Raw genomic sequence first — 21205 nt, 5'->3', positions numbered from 1 at the left:
AACAAATACAGGAAGTAATGTTAAATAATGAGTTAAAGTGAACATTAAGTAATCTTTATTTGTACAGCCTCTTTTACAACACACAAGTCAGAAGGACCAGGAAAACATCACTTTTAACATGAAGAAACCTCAGGCAAGAAATACTAGGAAGGACTACTATTACTATTTACTACTACTATTTGTATTACTACTACTACTACTACTAACAACAACAATAATATTAATAATAACCAAAGTCTCAAATAATCCTAATTCATGCATGAAAGGGTTACATTCAAAATATATTGTTTCATATATATATATATATAATTAAATAAAGGTAGAGTACAACTACACTGTCAAAAAGCTTTGAGGGATTATTGCTGTGTTTTAATCTTAAATACACTCTGATAGTTTAATTCATTTTCCGGTTCAGGTCTGAAAGGTCAGAACCATTATGTTTTTTTAATCAGTGAGGATGGAGCAAATGGACACATGGAAACATGGCGCAGCAGACTGACCTTTGGCTTTACTCATCCTTGCACGTAGCCAACGTGACAGAAGTGGTATTATTCATGTTTTCTGTTTTTCCTTTTAATTTTATCTGGGAGTAGAAGCAAATCCATTCCAGAAATGTCATTTCTTTTTAAAAAAAATTATTAAAAAAATGTATCTATACTTTTAGTGTGCTACACTGGATAGATTTTATGACTCAACTCACCTTTAAGAACTTCACAAGTTCCTGTCGAACCTGGCGGGCAAATCGGAAAAATATCAATTATTATTGTGCTGCAGAATTATGGTAACACGTTTTTATTTTTTCCATAAAGTCACAGACCAACCTTCTGCTCTGTGAAGCAGCCAGTTAGCAATATAAACAGGCCCTGCAAAACAAGAATACATGTCATTCACTCTCTAGTATCATTTATTAGCCATTTTTGCAAAACCACAGTTTATGCATGTTGAAATAACTCATCACATTTAATACAGAAAAGTGGAAAGACTGTGCATATTTAATCCCTGACATGATAATTACCTGAAAGGAATTCATGATGGTGAAACTGTAATAAGCGATCGTAAGCAAGGTGCCTTCTTCCAATAGGAGCTGAGCAAAGCCAATAATCCAGGTAATTCCAAAGATGGGTGTCAGAAAAATCACCACCTTGAGGATACTTTTGGCCGTGTCCTTGTCATGCGCCTTGCTATTTTCAGGGACAGAGGTCTTTGTCAGAGTAACAATAACGACCATCATGGAAAACAGATTTATAAGTACAATCGTTCCAACGGGGATGAGGAAGGCGTGTATGGAACCTTCCAAGAGTTTTTCATACACAAGCCAACAAACGCCTGGATCATAGTACGGCTTTTCGGTGTATTTGCTGTACAAGTAGCTACATCCCACGATTAAAATGGGGCAAACATATCCTATAATGCTGGCAAAGAACATGAAGACGCGTTTCCTCAGGGGCGTGAAGACAAAGATGAGCTGATGGATGAGCATGACACTCATGCACAGCATCCAGCTGAACATGGCTAAATAAAACAAATGTTTGCAGATGGTGAAAAACAAGCACCAACTGTTGCTGAGAGCGCTTGGAAAGGAGGAAGCCAGGAAGCTGCAGTCGGCCAGCAGCCGGAAAATGGCGATGTTCACCACAGATGTATGCCGGAAATGTGAGAGGTTACTTTTGACCACAGCGGACCACACCACACACTCGATGACAAGGAAGATGATCAGTGAGCAGATGGACACGCCGAGGCCCACGTTGCTGATTATATCCAATGCACGGTCTGATATGTCTCTCCTGGCCATGAGGACAGAGAATGAAGTTAGGTGGGTGCACTCACACTGTGTGCGCTGGAGGCTGCTGTTTTTGACGGTGCATCCTACGTCTGACCAATCGTTATGTGTGGTGTTCCAGAAAACGCAGAACATTTTTTTCCCGCTCATCTGCGTGTTGGGAAAGTCCAGTTTGATGTCCAAATACGAATCAGTGTTGTCCTCCAGTGTAGCTGAGATGACCAGGCTAGTGTGCACCGTGTCGCCAAAGTTGTTTTTCAGTTTATCCGTTAGATTTCTCACCGCAACGGTTTTCAGGATTCCTTTGGTCTTGTTCAGACTGACATTGACGTCGAATATGGACACGTTACAGTCACCGCTGGAGCAGAACTTCAGGTCCAGGTTTGGACTGCTGAATCTGTCGCTCTTGTTCACTTTCATATTTTTCACCAGGCCCTCCACAGCATGAAGATAACTGGCTGACATGTCATGGAGGGTCGACTTGTTGATCCCAGCCCAAGTCTTGCTCAACATACTGCTGGAGGCATTCAGGAAATTCTGAAACATGTGAGTTAGAGCAAAAGTTACAGCGACAGAGCAAATTCCATCAGACTGTGATGGACGGGGGTGGAAAGAGTCATTTAGCTATGACCCTTATTACACCACAGAAGTGTAGGACAGTTTCAACTCACAGGAAAGACATCCTCTTGCAAAGGAACATTTTCTGATGCCATTGACATCACTTGGAGAATGTTGATAGACGTACTGATGTCAGCAATTGTCTCACTGGAATCAGAATCGTTGACTGCAGTGTTGTTCCAAATCCCGTTAAATATGTCGTTGGCCATCTTCTGGGTAGCCCCAAGTCCCATCAGAAAGTTCTAAAAAAGCACGCGTCAGGCAGTTTGCAAGACTTAATTCACACAACCTCTTACAATAATAACTATGTATTTGTTTTTATTGCACAAGACTTCGGGATATCCTCCACAATGACACTTCAACACTGATTTTGATCATTGGAGTAAATTTTCCAACTGCCCAAACTCCCCCACGAACACGCTAAGGATGAAGGCATTAGGATTTTGAGGGCCTGTGTATCATGTGGGTCAGGGAATAAACTCTGGAAAAACTTGAAAATGTATCTTTGACCCCCCCCCCCCCCGTTACCATGGAAACTATTGTTTTCGGGCAGCATGTAGCTGGTCCCCCAGCTTTTGAACGCAACACATGTAATGTCATGTATAAGTTCATCTGCATCTTAGTATACAAAGGAAAGGTCCGCTCACATTAGCATCATTTGCGACTCTGCCCAGCTCCTCGTTGGTACACTTAGAAAACACTTCCTGCCAAGTTCCATCTTCACAGGTGCGGGACTTGTATCCAATCCTGCCATGCGGGCATGTTCTGTTAATCACTGTATCTCCCTCTGGGGTTTTTGGCCAAAACTCTCCTTTCTTTACCTCCTCGCTGCAGAACTTCTCACCAGCTTTTGGGGAAAAGAACAGACGTACCTTAAAATATCTATTTAGATGACTAAATACTTTACAAGTCAGAATAATAACATACCATAAATGACTGGAATGTCTGTTCTTCCACTTCGTCTCTGTTTCAGGTCATTTTCAAAAGTGACATTAACATATTGAGCATCGAGGGTTTTCTTGCAGCTAACAGGAACAATGAATGAATACACCAACTGATCTCCGTGAGCTGTAAAGAGAAAGAGGCATCATGAAATTAGAATTGAATCATAAAGATTTAAGCTACAGTGTGGTGAGTTTGCCTTACATTTGTTGCCCAGGTTAGATATCTTTTCACCCATGTAGCTCCCCCAAACATGAAAACTTTCTTTGCTGTGCGAGATGGTGGCCGTTACGTTGACGTCAACAGTCAGAGGATTCAAAGTGCAGTCAACAGTCAGGGGGTCGATGAAGAGAGTGACGGTATCAGGGAGGAGGGCCACCTTCAAGTCTGCCTTGGCTGTATGTACGATTGACCCGCTGCTGAATCCACACTCATATGTACCTGTAGAGAACACGTGGACACAAACACATGGCAACGGCTGCTGGGATGTTTGTCACGCTTCCTATTGGATGATGACTTCAGAAGCAAGCAGAAGGATGGCCCTAGCTATCTTAATATGTGACTGTTATTAGTATCTTTATTATTATGTGACAGGTCTAGCTAGAACACATGAAATTATGGACTGGCCTCCATTGAGCACATTTGAGTTGGAAAGTAGTCTGGATTGATCAATACTATGGAAAGCCTTTGGCTTGAGATGCAGGAGAAATTAGATAGCGTCGAAGTTCTCAGAAAATCTACTGATGCTATGCCAGAGAGATGTGCTGCTGTAAATATTGAAAAAAAGCATTACAAATAATTACTGCTGTAATTTCCATGAGATACAAAATCAAAATCCACTGGATTGAAACCAGTAAGACTCACATCATCTGATATTTATTGTGCCCTGAAGAACCGGGAACATTATAGGACCATTATGAAATTAAATCAAGTACTTCAAGTCTCTCTGGACAATATTCAGTCTCTAAAATGCACTTTGACATATTTATATTGAAATGCTCATTGCCAACTTTAATAGTGCACCAGCAGCTCTGTACAGATGAAAAGAGATCCAGTTTCTGGAGCTTGACACATGGGCATCCCTGTCCAGGACCCAAGTTTCTTCTCTTCTCTTTCCTTTCTTTTATTTATTTATTTATTTTTAAACTGTGAGTCCCAAAACATTTGTGTGGGTGTCACTTTTCTCTGTCATCTGTAGGGCGGTGTATTGGTGATGAATGAGTGTGTGTGTCTCACTAATCTTAATTTACCACATAAAAATGGCAAATAAGTACAAAAAAATGAACATATACATCAAAATTTGAGTTCAGCTTAATCAACCTCGAGCTGTGCCCACCTGCCCAGAAAGCCGGTACCTTCCTGAGTGTCACCTCAGTACAGGACTTGAATGTGTCTGTGACACACTGGTGGTTCAGCTGCACCACGCTGCCGTTGCTGAGCTCAAAGCTGTTGGACCTGTTGCTCATCTTCCAGCCGGCGCTCTCTGTCATCTCCTCTAATGTGCATTTCAGCACCGGAGACGACTGGTAGCATACTCTGGTCTTTGGGGCTTCTATGGTAACCAGACCTGGGTGAGAAACACAAACACTTAATCTGCACAACTTAATCATTATCAATGCATACACACTGGGCAAAAATAAATCATATTAGATATAAGGCAACAACTTTTTTACTCACCTAAAGTGGTGATGGAAATTGTCGCTCCAAGTTGTGTTTCTAAAGAAGTTTTGATGCCTTGAAGTCTGGAAGTAGCGAACTTGACACTGACCTCGGCCTCAAAGTCAACAATGTGGTTGGCCAGCCTTCAGGAGGTGGAAACGTTTGCTGATTACCAGAAAATCTATTCCTTAGAGGCATTCTTATCTGACCGAGCAGTAGAGCGCGTAATTACAGCGCCTGCTATTGGTCATGTGAAGCCGTGACACATGTACTTGCATCAAATGTTTGTGGGATAAATAAAAAAAACAATTTCAATTTTCATAAAACAAATACCTGACGCCAGTCACATTGAGGAACTTAAAACCATTCAGTGCTTTAAAGGCATCTGTGAGCTTTGAAAAGAGGAGAATAATGTCAAATCTTTGAAGTGTGATACAGCAAGTGGATCTTTAAGCAAATGAAAGTGAGATGTGGCCTACAGTGGAGTCTGGAAAGGCATTCAAGACTGGTGTAACTGATCCAGCGATACGAACTGTTAAAGAAATATTTTCACGCTGTTAAAACAGAGAAACTGGTGAACAGCAGCTCGAGAACAGGCATGTTTTTACCTTCAGCTTTGGCCACACAGACTTGTGCAACGTTGGCTAAATTCTGGTTGCAGGTCTTTTCACTGCAACACTGGTGAGTGTAGCAGACTTCGTTGCTCCAAACGTAGCCTTCAGAGCAGTTGCAACTGTATTTTTGCCCAATTATCAGGCACTCTAGAATGAGAGGAATATTGTTTGTACAACCCCTGTATGAAATACAGGCCTGCAAAAGACTCAGTTGTGAAATTCTTGCTCATTCCAGACACATCGGGGCTACATTACACCAACAGTATAAATATTCCTATAAGAATATGAATTAGTAGAAATGGGAAAATGTCAGCTTTCTAAACTCATTTACATTTCATAGCATAGTTAGTCATTGTGATTTTTGACTCAGTCTTGTTTACAAAAATATATTTTTATTGCTGATTACATGTCACTGAGTTGAATGAAAGTATACTGGCAAGTGCGACACCTTGCAGTATCTAACAGGCAGGTGAATGTGTGGAAGCCCGTCATACCTGCTACTAGTTGAGTTTGCTCGATGGTCACAGTGTGGGAGACCCCACCTGCGGCAGTCACTTGGAAGGTAGATGCTTTCAACATAGCCAAGATGGTTGATGTTTCCAGCGTGGCATTGCTCTGCACCTTCAGCTCAGAAATGTACACATCTATGACAACAACATAAAAGAGAATTCCTATGTTCCTTGTGTGGCTTTTAAAGCAGGTTTGACAGTTTTGATGAAATAATGATTAAAAAGAAACCCCGCTGTATCTCACCTGCTGTCACAGTCTGCAAAACCCCCAAAAGGGGAAGGATATAAAGTTATTTCCTGGTTCACCATCGTTGTCACTCTAAAACATTGAATCGATGTGGCACAATCAACCTGTGAGTACAGACCTGCCAGTAGATGTTTGCAGCTCCAATCAGGAACATTAACATCCTGGAACACATCAGTAAACTGGAAACATTGAAAACATTTAGGGATTAGATCGCCATCTGATTTTGTTAGGAGTCCCATGTGTTTTCCCTCTTCCCCTCCCCATCTGTGTCTTGTCTGTGTCCCTTGTCTGTCTGTTCTCAGGCTGGGTGGAGCGGGCGATCAAAACACACCTGAGACTGATCTCCAGTCAATGTTCCACATCTGCCGTTCTCTTTAAAAGCCTGGTCAACTCTCCAATCATTGCCAATTTTCTGTTAACCCCCCTGTGGTACAGCCTGGCTCCTAAAACTCCGTATGCAAGTTTGTTTCTTCGTTCCTGTTTCCAGTTTGGAACTAATCATTCGTCTCTCCCGCTGCCCAGCCTGCTCCATCTTGATTGTGTTTGTCTGCTTCCTGCACCATTTGGCTTTGTTCTGAACCAGGTCTTCAGTAAATTTGATTTTCAACCTCACCCAATCGTGTGTGTCTGCATTTGGGGTCGTGATTCGTGTCTGCAGTGCCTAACAGATTTCCTGATATTGCCATTAGTTTCACTGGAATGTGTGAAGGTCATTTTCTAAATTCCACATTTAAATGTAAGAGTATAGTTGATTATTGTTGGTTTTTTTAATTTTTTTTTTAATTTATTTTTTTATTCTGAAGCTGTTGTGGCTTTTTTATTTTTGCCTTTCAAACTTGTATTGGAGCTTTTCAGACTCTTTTGCATATCTTTGAATCTGGATAGTGGAAATGAACCACACTATGCTGGCTTGATGTGTTTGTTTGAACAGTGTTGTGGTCATTTTAGCCCACACTAATGCTGTCTGGTACAGGGTGGCTTCCGCCTCAGTCATCATTCCACATTTTTCCGCACATAATTCTTGATGCGTATGCAGCAGGCATAGAACGACCTGGAAGTTCAGGATCAGTTGATCTTTAAATACCTGTTTCATCTCCTCTTTGTAGGTTTACAAAAGTAAAGCTTTCATTGGTAGAGTAGAATGGGGGGGTGAGCATTTAGCTACCAGGCCCCCCTGCTATGGAACCAGCTCCCTGTCCAGGTACGGGAGGCTGACTCCATCGCTCCTTTTTAGATTAGACTTAAAACCTTCCTCTTTGAAAAAGCTTAGTGTTACTAATTCTGTAGTTCCAGTTGCTATTATAGGCAGACAAATTATCATACTTAGGGGGTCGTCTAATCATTAGGTCACATCTTAGCTATGCTGCTATAGGCCAAGGCTGCCGGGGACCAGAAACATGATCACCTGATCACCAGGCTGCTGGAATCTTGCTGGGTCATGGCTAGTCTAGCCACCTTCATAGCTGTATGCTGACCTGCTGACCTTCGACCCTGCTGACCCACTCTACTCTTATAACAGCAGTTTGTTATAATTAATGTATTTCCCTGATCTCTACCTATTTTCTTCTCTACCTCTCCTCCCTCTCTACGCAGCCCCCCCATCAGCAGAAACAATCTTGATTGTAACAGACGCTATATAAATAAAGATTGATTGATTGATTGATTTGATAACTTGAAGACAATTTAATGCTTCTCACTGGTGAACTGAAATTATCTTCTGATCCCAAAATTTAAGGAGAGTTCGGTTTTTGTCTCCACTTCTCTTTCTGTCTTTTTCTTTCTCTATTGGCTTTTATTTATTTTGGTACCAGTCAGAAACAAAATAAACAAGCTTTTGAAAGGACCGTTAGTATGAATTTTATGTCTCTAAGATGATAATATTAATGAAAAATGTAATACAAGGACCCTTAGAAGAATAACTACTTCATTTTGTGGTATCTGAAGGTGGTCACAAACAAATAAACAAACCCTCAAGGCCACCATTAAATAATATTGGCAACATACAGTATGATGCAATGTTGTGAGTTAATTAAAAAAGTGCTATCATTTCTGAAGTGCAGCCGGAGCCCCTAGTTTAATTAATGAGTGGCCTCCATATACTGTAAAATCATCTTTGACTGCCACATCTTAAGATGTGATACATGAACAACCTTCATTATTTCAAGCTGAAATTCCTTCACACAGATCGGCGTCCTCACGTTTTATATTGGTGAGCTCGTTAATGTCTCCTGAACAAACAATGGACTCAAATAGTCACAAACATTATCATATTTATTGTATGTAACTTTGATAGCTGTAATTTTTCACCTGTTTGCTTTTAATTACCAAAACTCATATTTCTGTTAGAATGTATGTATGGTACAACAATTTTAGACTTAGACCAGTTCATCTCCCTTTCATATCACCCAAGACAATCAAATATTAAGGTCTTACCTTTGATTAACACTTAGTAGCTTTATGTAGAACACAACAATTATTCAGAAGCAAAAGGATTCAGACCCAATTATTCATGTGATCTATAAGCGTCCACGCCAGATTTCGGCCCTAAACCTGCTCATCCGTTATCAAGCTTGGGTTGGGCCACGCGGGGCTTTGGGGAGGGCTACCACCGGACAACTGATACCTGGACTTTGTGCTGGGAGACCATTTGCATGGTTGGCATGTCTGAGTTTGGTCGTCCTGGTTGGTCCAAATGCAGATCCTCCGGGTTTGAATGAATATTTGTTTACCAAATCAAACACTGTCCTTCGAAGGGTCAAAGAGCTTCGATCTTCACAATACAACAGCGGAACTATGAACCCTCCTGGAGATCTTTAGTAAACATAAGCATTCCCCTGAGGTTCGTATCGTGGATGTATGGGTTCTGAGTTGGCCGATAGAGCCAAGGAAGATGTGTTTTACTCCTGTATGTGGTTCTATTGGTGGGCAGAGAGACATTAACTGTGTCCACCAAGCACAACTCTGGAGATTTAAATCCCCTTCAAGTTTTTGGTCTAGTAAACACAAAGGTTTCACACCCAATTAGGAGGTAATCACTCTACCCCCCCTTCCCCTCCACAACGCCCCCAACCTTTAAACCTCTTCTTTGGCTAATGCTATTTCCCGTTTGGCTTCGATTTGCCTGATTGTCCCCTCTGAGTCAATTTGTCATTGTGATGGCAGCCCTGTATAAGCAAGTTCACTGGTCTGTGTAAGACAGCCGGCCTCGTCTGAATGATTTGATTGGCAAAGTAAACCAAGATGCCGGACATTTTGCATCTACTTTGTGGATATTTTATTGGTGGAGAGTTACACAAAACCTGCGAGTATAAGCTGGTGTGTGGATGATGGTGACAGATGATGAGTCCCAAAGTCTTTAACACTTTAACGCTTAATGTCATCATGTTAAAAACAAAAACATCAGACTTCTGAAGAGAATTTCTTGTACAAGAATAGTCCAATACAAGAAAATATGTTGGCCCCTAAAGTCAAACTCCTGTTTTAGCAACTGTGACCAGTGAGAACACGGGAATATCTAAAAGTTAATGATATTCTGAACAATTTTGAACTAAAGAACACTTAGAGAGTGGAAGGAAGTTAGGGTGTTAACAGGATCCAAAAGTGTGCACCCTCCCCACGATCCAGAAAGAGATAACGTGGTTAATGGTGAAGGTTTAGCTAACGGCAACCTCTCCATATTCATTTACTTCCCCTTCATGGGGTGTTATTAACTCTTATTGTTAAACCTTTGCTGCAAAATAAGGGAGGGAAAATGCCCACACTGAAACTACAAAGTCCAGGGAAGGAACTGAAGTTGCTCCCATTAAACAGATCAATCTTTGATCACCAGTCAGCCCTGCTGATCCTTAAATTGGGATTCATGAACGTTATAGGAAAACTGTTACCATCTAATTCCGAGACCAAAAATGCTTCATGCTTCGTCCCCTACAAAGGGACGCAACCAAAGTGTCCTTTAGAAATGTCCAGGTAAACACCACGAGTATGTTCGTGACACGTGTTTGTCTGTATGTCTGAACTTAAAGACTCCTTTAGACTTAATTCAGCATTCATCATTTTATCTTGAAATGTACAAGACATTTAAGTGACTTTGAGACATAAATCATGGTCTTTAGAGGAACAAGAGTCAAGTGTGAGGAGTAAAAAACAGAACAGAAACAGACAAATCAACTGTGCTGCAATATGAATAAAGTAACAGTGCAGGTTTTATACGGACATACATCAAAGAAAAGGACTACCGCACCTGCTCAATGCTAACAATCCTAAAACTCTTGGCTACAATATTCATTAGTTCAATAATCAGAAGAGTTTGGCTACAAGGGAAATGTCATAAGAAATTAAATAGCTAATAACAAACACACTACGCACAGATACAGTATTTGCACTAATAATGGCCTCCGAAATACAAAATCTAATATGAACTTTAATAATAAGTGGTGGAAAATGCAGTTGAGCAGCGGTACCATAAACCATAAATCAATATGTTCTCACTGCATTTTTCTTGTTACTGTAACATCACAATAACTCAGTTCAACTTTCTATAAGAGCTGAACTATTGGAGAGATGAAGCTATGCGAGAAGCAGCTGCAGTGGTGGTTCCAGGGGTCTCGGACCCACCTGTTGGGTGCTCACGTGTTGCTGTAGCTGTTAGATCCACCAGAGGTGCTCGATATATTGTAACCATCTGAAAACCAACAAAACAGACACATTTGATTCAGTTTTTACCTGATTCTTCCAATTATACTCTTTCAAAAATAATTGCTGTTTTCCTCTAATCTGTTTTAATTTAATAGATAAGTATATTAGTGTAATAAAGGAGATCCTGTTTTGTCTTTGTTCAACTGCTCTCATGTGGAGATAAGAGCAGTTGAAAGTTTTATTTTGCCACTACAGGCATTTTGTGTTACTACTGCCGTACCTCTTCCTCTCCTCCAGTTCCGAAAAAATCCCAATCCGCTGGACGATGTAGTTCCTTCGCTGTTTGACTGAAACAAAGAGCACCACTTAAATCACTGTGCTATTTTTAGAAAGACAAAGGTCATGAAACCTACCCTTGTCCCGCTTTTTGAAGCTTGTGACATTATTGCGATTTCCGACCGCACCTGAAATGTTTCAAACTTGTAGTAGTGGATGCATTTCTTTGGAATCAGCTTTAAACACACACACACACACACACACACACACACACACACACACACACACACACCACACACACACACACACACACACACACACACACACACACACCCTTGTACTTCTCTCTTTGTGAGGACTTTCATAGGCATAATGCATTAACCAGCCCCTTACCCTAACCCTCCCAAATAACCCCCTGACCCTTGACCTTGACCTAAACCCAATTTCAACCTCAAACTTAAAACCAGGCCGTAACCCTCAAAGAGTTTATTGAAATGGTGAGAACCAGCCCAAATGTCCTTACTTCCCAAAAATGTCCTCTCTTTGCTAGTAAAACAGGAGTGTAGGAATGTTGGTACACAGTAATTACAAGCAACACACACACACGCACACACACGCGCACGCACACACACACACACACACACACACTTCTTAAAAACATACCTTCTTGTCCAACAGTGTTCCGAACAGCAATATGAAGAAACCCTTTAAAGAAGATATACAAATTTGGACCAAATTCCAAATTGAATCCCTTCATGTATTGAATGTTTAGCAGCTGGGTAAAAATAGCAGAGTGGTAGATTTTGTACCTGTAGTGAGTTGAAGAAAGCAAATGCAATATGGATTCCCTCGTTGAAAGGAGACACCATGGTTCCGACCCCTAGACCCCACGTTAATCCAAAAAATGGTGTTAGGACGGCCAACGCCCGCGCAATGACCACCAGGACGTGTCTCTCCTCGGCTTGTGCTGCATCTCCCACTGCGCGTCTCCTCAGTATTTTGTACAACACCACAATGAGGATCAAAAGGTTAATAACTACTATCAAGAGTGCTGGGATCACAAATGCCAGAAGAGCCTTGGATTCGTCCCAGTTGAGCCAGCAGACACCAGTAGCTCGGATGTAGCGTTTGCTGGGTGCAGTTACAGCAATCGTTATCACTGCGATGATGAGGGGGGCCCCGTAGCCCAGACAAAATCCAATAGCTAACATCGATTGTTTGGACAGTCCGTCGTCAAAGACACTGACTGTGCGGTAGAGCAACAGCAAAGCGGAGGCTAACATCCAGAAGAACAGAGCGAGGTAGAAAAAATGGATGAAAAATGTGGCTGCCATACATGCAGCTATGTTGGTCTCCTCTGCATCTGAAATAGCTGCTCCGATTATGAACCAGATGTCTGCGATGAGGAGAGAAACGGCGATATTAACTATGGAAACGTGGCGCAGGTACGAGGTGTTGTTCCTGCTTATTTTGCTCCAGATGACAGCTTCGATGATGATGCATATGACCAGTGAAGCCATGGATATTCCGACTCCAATGAAGGTTATGTAGTCCAGTGCAGGGTTATTGAGACTGAAGGGTGACATGAGGATGGAGAAGGAGGTCAGGTGGTTGCAGTTGCAGGTCACAGTTCCGTTGACAAACCCGACCAACTCACAGCCTTTGCTGTCCCATCCACCCAGACGGTCAAAGAGGGTGAAGTTCCAAAAGACGCACTGGGGGCTGCTAAACGTATCATTCTGGATATCAAAACTCAATGAGACATTTCGAATGTTGCCATTGGACTGAATCAGAACAACCTTCCCATTGATGATTGTGAGACCGGAGTTGACTTTGTCTCTGGGAGGGAGCACATTATCCATGGAGTTAAAGGTCATGACCGTGAGGGAGTTTGTCTCTAAACCAGCGGCAGGTATTTCGATCTGTACCGAAGAATTGAAGTCGGCAGCAAAAGTATTGCTGAATGTCGTTTTGTTGAGGATAATAAAAGGGGTGTGAACGTCAAAGGAATCATTGGAGAGGCCACTTGTTAAAATCTCCAGAGACCTTAACAAGTTGCCACTGACAGTTTGAACTTTGGGGATGTTACTTTTTGTGTCGGACATAATTTGGGTGTCATTGAAATTTATGAAATCCCATGATTCCTTTCCTTCATCAATAGTAAGAATTCCTGTAGTTATGAGAACATTCTGTGGAAAGAATAGAGTATTAGCTTAATATTTCAATGATAAAAACGCTAATGACAAGATTTTAATTAAACATTAAACAAATTTGACATTTCTGGATTAATTCACGTACCTCTATTGAAGTCTTGGTGATCGGAATAACTAGTAAAATCATTCTTTCGCCTACATTCTCAAGAATGTCAACAATAGCAGTGATGGTTGGTGTGGATTCCACCACTTCTTTTGTAAAGTTTTCAGTGGTGCTCCTAAGTTGGTCCAAGAACACTGGCAGTGAATTGTTGTTCAGCTTCTGTAAGAGGTAAATGACAAATGACATTCACCTGTGTATTTGAAGGCCAGAGTGAACGAGAACGCTAAATATGCTAAAGCGAAATACGACCACTAGATGGCGCCAATGTTGCATTATGGGCTCTACAGTTACACACGTTATACATGATTTTTCTTTTTCTTTTTTTTGGTTCTGCAACAACTCTTGAAACCCTGAAAAGCAAACAAATTTCCCAGGCTTCAGTAACTGCCCTGCAGCTATTCTAGCAGTGCAGTAAAAGTGTATTCCAAGGGCCACACAAAGTGGTAAAAGTGTTAGAAAATGTTGAGGTTTCATGTTTGGTGTCTGTGTAAATTCTCAGTCATCCAGGTCATTGTATCCAAGGTAGTTTTCTCTGTCAACTGGACTGGGTTTCTTCTCTTGAAGACGTTTCGCCTTCTATCCAGAAGGCCAGAAGAACTGAACTGAACTGAAGAAGCCTTCTGGATAGAAGGCGAAACGTCTTCAAGAGAAGAAACCCAGTCCAGTTGACAGAGAAAACTACCTTGGATTTCATGTTTGGACAAGACCGAGAACTATTTACCTAATTATTGCTGTCATGTTAAAATTGTCTCCAGAACAAATGATAGATTGCATCTGACAACTGTAACAAATGCTACATGTAGCATGTAGCATTCTGCATCAAACACAGTGATTTATAGCAAGAGAGAGCTGGAAGCATGCAGGCACAAATGAAAAGAGCATGCAACCCCTCTAAACTACCCTCATTTGTCCTCCCGCCTTCTCCTCTCTCTCTACCCAATCAGCCCTCAGCAGGAGGGTCCCCCTATATGAGCCTGGTCCTGCTCAAGGTTTCTTCCGGTTAAAGGGGAGTTTTTCCTTGCCACTGTTGCTTGTTTGGGGTTAGGCCCTGGGATTCTGGAAAGCGCCTAGAAACAATTTTGATTGTAACAGATGCTATATGAATAAAGATTGATTGATTGATTGACAGTTATTATGAGACATTTGGAAAAGTAACTTGAAAGAAACATTTGTTAAAACCTTTTTGAGTTCTGAAAGTGTTCATAGGGGACTAACTAAACCTTATCAGATTAAAAATAAGTCACCTGTGACTGTTCCAGCAGCTCCTGAATCGGTTTTAGGATGCACCCGTTACGACTTAATTCCCAAACACCGTTAGCTCGACAAACAGCTGTCTGTTCGCCCACTTCGTTTGGCTCGCAGGGACCTACAGCTTCATCGTCAAGCATTCCATCCCCGAAGACCAAGTCATTGAAACACACAAAATCTAAAGAGGAGAACATTTTTGGAGTATAAAAACAGACACATTGACCTATGTGTGACTATAAATGTACAACTTTTACTCTTTGTGGACAACACCAGCACTATCTCTTCCTTGTATTCTATAAAGTTTTTCTCCTGACAGATGAACGTCTGCTGTGTGGTTTGACAGCTGGGGATGGAAAACCGATGGGAGATCTCACTACCTTCACCTAAACACACAGAAGAAACTCAAAGTCCTGCGAAGCTTAAAATCCATGAGCAGAAACCATAATTTTATAATAATAATTTAACCATGTTTACCTGCGGCAGGTATGTCCTTAAACACAACAGTATAGGGGCTGTTAACAGAGCACTTGAGGAAGACTTCCTTCCCGACCTTACATGCAACTTGTAGTCTGACTGGTGTTACTTGTATGAGTGGTGTACTTTTCAGAGTAAATGATCCGCTGGATTTCTGCCTGACCACTATATTCAGGCTCAGACTGCTGTCTGTCAGCTTGCACTCATATTTCCCTGCGAACAAAGAGCATCATTAGTTATGACGTCATGTCATGCGAGAGATTCAGAACTCGTGGGTGCTTCCTATTTCAGGCAGGTATCAGGGACCTGTTCAAGGCTCAATGCTGATAAAGACCCATGGCTTCACTCCTTCTCAGGGAAATCTGTCCCCATTGTTCTTTTGATGGATGCGTTTGATGAGAAACAAAAGCAGCTTTGAGGGTTTGTGAGCATGAGCGTCACCAGGGCGTGTCTTACACTGAAGTTACAGCGGAATGTTGAACTGCTGCCTCTGCTGCAGTGCCTGACTGAACCTGGAGGGCTGTTCACCTCCTGTCATGTTGTGACCTAGATGGGGATGTTCTCACCATTGTCAGTCACAAAAAAAGTGGATATTGTTAACGTCGCTGCTCCGTCCCTGCTTGAAAAACGATGTAGCTCGTCTTCATGTACGAGCGCACCATTCAGTCTCCACTCTGCTTTGGTGTTGGGACCAAAACCAAGTTCCCTTGGTGGGGGGCCACATGTCACAGTCACACTTCTTCCAAAAAACACTTCAGGTGGCTCAAACTGCAAGGGTGTCTGATCTTCAAACAGAAAAAGACACATCAGCGCCGCGAGAGCTTCACCTTAACACCGAAAATGTGCTGCTTGTACTTTCTTACTGTCAAGAATCATGGAATAATTTTCCGCCAGCTTGTTAAATATTCCCGTCTCTGCCGCAATGATTTCCACATCTTGAATATAAGTCGCTTTTACAATGTAGTCAACAACAGTGCTCCCGGGCCTGTCCGATGAACCAGAGCCGTGATTAGGATTCACCAGCCAACAGAGGTTTTATTACGGAAATGTTTGAGATAAATGAAAAGGAAGAGTTCTCTTAGATCAAAGCTATGAGCAGAAGCAAAAGGAAAGGTCCAGAAAAGAGAACAAAGTGGATGTTCTGAAGTGTTCTGAAGTGGGCCTAGATCAGACCTGAGTGGGAAAGAAGGAAAGCTGAACATGTCTGGTTTGTGCTTCCAAGAGTCCTCACAAGGGTCCAACTTTTAGTGATGGTTTGAACCCAAAACACAGACTTATACATTTTTTAACACAAATTTTAACATTTCAATATCTTCCACTGCAGTAATAAAAGGAGTGACAGTCAAAGGGACTCACCTGAACTCCTTTATCTCTATGTTCTCCAGACCTGAAATGTGCTTCCTACATTCTCTTTGGATCTGTAATCAGAGTCGCAGCCTTTCAAAATGAGACCGTCTTTGGCAGTGTGATTGAGCGTAGATGTGAAATCAGAACTTACAACACTGGAGGTGTATTGGTAAAGTTCATTGCTTAATGAATTGAATGAAGGATCAAATTCGAGGTCCAGCGTAAATGACAACAGCCTCTCTGCAACCGACAGGTGCGTTAACGCGAGGACGGAATGTGCTCCGCCTCAACTTTCACACATTCTGTGAGTCAAATACCCTCAATTATTGGTGGTGCCGTCGTTGTTGATGCTGTCGAGGTCGGCCTTGTTGTCGCTGCTGTTGCCGATGTCCTCGTTATTGGTGTCGATGCCGTGGTCGTTGGCGGTGCTGTTGTTGGTTCTGTGGATGTCATTGTTGTTGTCGACGCCATGATCGTTGGCGTTGCTGTTGTTGGGTCTGTGGATGTCATTGTTGTTGTCGACGCCATGATCGTTGGCGTTGCTGTTGTTGGGTCTGTGGATGTCATTGTTGTTGGTAGTGCTGTTGTTGTTGACATGCTCCCTGTATAAGATGCATGCAACCCTTAATAGCAGGAAATGACCTTTCATATTGTTTCTTATGCTATAGAAAACCAAGAGAAGAAACCTCCTACCAGGAGTGGTGGCTGGACATTGTGTGATATCTATGGAGCAGAAAAAACTTGTTTTTGTCTCCATGAGATAAACATAAAGCAAACGGAATCACTGTGTGTCTATAATTAATCAATCATTAATGCTAAAAATATATATTGTGAACAACATTGTTACAGATTGTTTAATACTGCTAGTTCAATAAGAACAGTACAACGGTGAAGCTCACTTGGCGTTGCTCTGCACAGTTGTCCGTCAGGTGGAAGCTGATTAATGCACTGACAGGGGCCCGTCACACTGGGACTTTTGCAGGCACCATAGGCCTCACACAGGTCACATGACCAGAAAAACTGTTCCTCACAGTGACACTGCAGTGTTTCATTGGTGTTTGAAGCGCACCCTTCAAAAGATAGTAAACAGCAGAATATCTGTCAATATCAATATCTATAATACCTCATAAACGATTACAAAAAAGTAGTTTAATTAAAAAGAGTTAGAGGTGTTCTGCCCCTTTAAGACACCTCAGGGTGTGTCTCTTGAACTGAACATTCAAGTTAAGAAACATTGAAAAGTTAAGTGAACTAAAGCTAAAGTGAGTTTTTGTACGACTGTGTATCTAAATCCATTGAAATGGATGCTGTGCAAAATGAGTTGAACAGAAAAGTAATGAAATGTAAAAGGTGCAAACACAAATAGATGGGTCTCAAAATATGCTCCTAACAGCTCCTTATTTAGTGAGAAATCACTGCAATTCAAAATGTTCAAAATTCTGACAAAACTAAAGTTCTTTAGGATTACACTATATATTTAGACAGAGAGCAAAACACAGGAGCAAACAAAGGTCGTGACCTGTAGTGAAGGCCACATCTACTATTTTGACCGATGCAGCGATGTGCAGAGGTAACGGCAGCCCCTTCAGAATCCGCCTGATGGTATTAAACACGTCTGCTGCTGGAACAAAAGAGAGTGGAACTCGCACCTCTACATCCAGATCAGCCCAGACTGTGGGAAAGACATTTTTCTATTAAGTACAGAAAATATAACACCAACAGATTTATGAGATCACTTAAAGAAGTATACGCTCCCGATATGGAGACATCCTTTTGGTGTTTCACTGGTATTGTTCTGTAAATTGTGAATATTAACATATTGTATTTAATGCATTAGTTTGACATTGGGGAACTCTTGGTGTTGACACCGCATTTAATTTTGCAGCCACTTAATGTGACCCACAAATTGTTGTCAGTGGAAGGAAACAGAGGGCCTGAAGGGAAGCACACTGTATTTGCATGTTTAGGGAAAAAAAAATAGAGGATGTGTTTGGAGTTGAGTGATTCGGGTCAATAAGCAGTTCCTCATTTTTCACGATCCGAGTTGATGTGCATCATTTCAGACAGGCAGCAGCAAATACAAAACAAAGTTACAAAAGTACACTGTTAAGCCAAAAGCAAGCAAAAACGTGAGAGAAGACATTTGAATTCCAGTGAATCGGATCTACTAAGCATGAGGAAGGTATAAATGTATGTGGGCAGCAGTTTCCCTCAATCCTAAAGATTATCCACTATATAAACCGTCAGAAATGACCACACTTTTCCAGCTGCTGATATGCTGACAAGAGTCTGGACCTGCCTGGCTGAGAGCCGTTGGGCCAACACAGTTGTCCCTCGGGTGGAAGGCCATTAATGCAGCTGCAGGTGTCGCCGATGATGCCGTCACAGGTGCCATAAGTGAAGCAGATATTCTGTGGCCAAACATACGACGGCTGGCATCTGCACTCATTGCCAGATACAGTCTGTGTACACACTGGGTTAAAAAGAGTGTCGGTTAACAGGTACGCAGAAAACACACCAAAGAGAGCAACTATAATGCAGCATAGCAGGTACTAACCTGTCGTAGTGTTGATGCTGTTAATCTCAGTAACCTCATTGAACATTATGGGAAAACTGAGCGTGTTGAGCACTGTTTGCAGATACTCCAGATTGGGCAGCGCCAGAGTAACTTGGACTAAATAGTCTGAAGCGTTCTCGAGCGCTGCATGAATGAGTAATGGCCTTGATGCTTCCTGGAGGAATGGCTTTCCATTAGAAGCATGCTTGAAAAGCATGAAGAGGCTTGGTAAGAGAATACTGCACCTACCTCAAAGTTCAGCTCGAGCGGCTGAGCGTTGCCCTGCAAGTCCAGGCAGAGCACGGCCAGAATAATGAGGGTGCCTTTTCCTGCCGTTTCTAACGCCATGACAACTATAGAAAGAGCGCAATCAACACAGTTTTTTTTTTACTGCCAAGCAAATGCAATGAAAATCTTTAATTAACACTGAGTGTTTTTAAAACCAAAGAAACTTGTTTGGTTTTAAAAACCTGTACACACAACTTTCGTTTTGTGCCCTCATCACTTCAGTCACTTATTGATTTGCAGCGATATGATCACATTTCACTGCACACACGAGAATAAAAATTCCCACAAGGTCATATAACACGTTCACATCAGCACAATTCTCAATTAATTACATTTTCCTGTTAATGGCAGACGTACACATCACATGTAATGGCTCTGTTCCCTTCGTGTCAGCAGCTACAATGCAATTCTGACACATTCGCCACTCGGGTGTCAACAGAATTTAAGCAACATTGATTAAAGAGCGTGGAATTTCCCACACAGCCTGAATTATACCAGTGCTTCCTCCAAGTGCTGTTTTCATTCTTCTGCTTCTGATAGCATAGACTCTATGTTTTATTCTATCTTCTATGGCACTGAAGAGCATTTTTGTTTGGACATTTAGAGGAACCTTAAACTCTTTAAATGCTGATTATTGTGTCATCACTTGTACAATGTAATCTATTTTCCTCTTGGCAAAACTACTAAATGGCCACAGAGATGAGTTGTGAACGCCCTTTTTCAAAGGTTTTGTGCATTTAATGGAACTCTTTGTTGCTTCATGATCCTGGTGGAGAACCAAAAAAGAAATGAAGAGATAACAGAATCACAGAAGTCTTCAGGCTTAAAACACCACATTTTGGATCCAGGGGGTTATATTTGCCGATTTCATTTCCGTCAAATATTTGATAAATGAAGACTTGGTGGAGAAGCTTTTAAGCCCATTACAATAGTCCAGGATGATCTCCCTCCACAGTCGTCTTTGCACACATGGTACATTAAGATAACTGAGAATTAACTTTAACTTTAGGGGATGTTTCTAGTTTTTTGGTAAACCTTTTTTGCTCCTGCGTCTGGGTTATAATATCTGTCTTCATGTTAACTCTAAAGTTTAGTGTTAAATAATGATGTCTGTCTAGACTACTGCTCCTAGTTCTAGTTCTCTAGGTTTCAATACAGAATTAAGTAAGGCAAAATTTGCCATTTAATCAGGTTTAAATTTTCCATATTTACCTTTTATTGCTCTCTCCTGTCAGGGCTGCAGTTGCAGAGGAAATCTCATGTTACTGTTTGTCTGCTAATACAGTGGTAATTAAATGCAAACTACAGCAACTTCCTGGAATACTCTGAGTCACACACCTGTCGAGCAAGTCATGTGACATTTTCTCTGCTGTTCACAGTGCAGCCAGCGGAGTGAATAGGATCATTTAATTTGTGTCTGATGGATGGTCATGCTCAGGTGGAGGAAATTTCTGTTATCTTCATTTCTACAAAAAATGTAAAAAATAATAAAAAGATTCCACTCATTGATTTAGAATTTTAGATTGCTTAGCTTGTCAAATAATCGAATCACTTGTTTTTTACAATTAAAGTGGAACATGCTGTAACTTGCTTAACCTAGAATAATGTGTGCTTTAAAAATGATTATAAAGAACTAAAAAGTGATGTAAAAAAGAATCAAACAGATCAACATTGAACCACTGCCAACACAAACAA

General features: G+C 41.4%; 2 protein-coding genes across 2 annotated transcripts; both read right to left on the bottom strand.

Annotated features, from left to right (window-relative positions):
- Nucleotides 1–179: 179 nt before the first annotated feature.
- adgrf3b (adhesion G protein-coupled receptor F3b) lies at nucleotides 180–6697 on the bottom strand. The gene is made up of 16 exons (XM_057017483.1): nucleotides 6488–6697; nucleotides 6367–6379; nucleotides 6108–6257; nucleotides 5608–5760; nucleotides 5479–5531; nucleotides 5333–5391; nucleotides 5018–5142; nucleotides 4677–4907; nucleotides 3545–3781; nucleotides 3326–3466; nucleotides 3046–3245; nucleotides 2452–2640; nucleotides 1016–2317; nucleotides 822–863; nucleotides 701–730; nucleotides 180–583 (listed from the first exon to the last, which is right to left on the bottom strand). The coding sequence occupies exons 1-16, from the start codon at nucleotides 6539–6541 to the stop codon at nucleotides 509–511; spliced, it is 3054 nt and encodes a 1017-aa protein (XP_056873463.1). The 5' UTR covers nucleotides 6542–6697; the 3' UTR covers nucleotides 180–508.
- Nucleotides 6698–10366: 3669 nt separating this feature from the next.
- Nucleotides 10367–20870, bottom strand: LOC130516445 (adhesion G protein-coupled receptor F5-like). The gene is made up of 21 exons (XM_057017520.1): nucleotides 20723–20870; nucleotides 19472–19575; nucleotides 19223–19397; nucleotides 18965–19138; nucleotides 18185–18337; nucleotides 17565–17735; nucleotides 17359–17388; nucleotides 16983–17267; nucleotides 16817–16905; nucleotides 16675–16736; nucleotides 16182–16303; nucleotides 15885–16103; nucleotides 15319–15531; nucleotides 15099–15227; nucleotides 14841–15022; nucleotides 13579–13755; nucleotides 12090–13469; nucleotides 11944–11985; nucleotides 11418–11468; nucleotides 11285–11351; nucleotides 10367–11050 (listed from the first exon to the last, which is right to left on the bottom strand). Exons 2-21 carry the CDS (start codon nucleotides 19568–19570, stop codon nucleotides 10995–10997), a joined length of 3876 nt encoding a protein of 1291 aa, XP_056873500.1. The 5' UTR covers nucleotides 19571–19575; nucleotides 20723–20870; the 3' UTR covers nucleotides 10367–10994.
- Between the last annotated feature and the right edge of the window lie 335 nt (nucleotides 20871–21205).

This window comes from Takifugu flavidus, chromosome 19, assembly GCF_003711565.1.
Source record: "Takifugu flavidus isolate HTHZ2018 chromosome 19, ASM371156v2, whole genome shotgun sequence".
NCBI lineage: Eukaryota > Metazoa > Chordata > Actinopteri > Tetraodontiformes > Tetraodontidae > Takifugu > Takifugu flavidus.
This window is presented reverse-complemented; position numbering and strand designations above follow the sequence as displayed.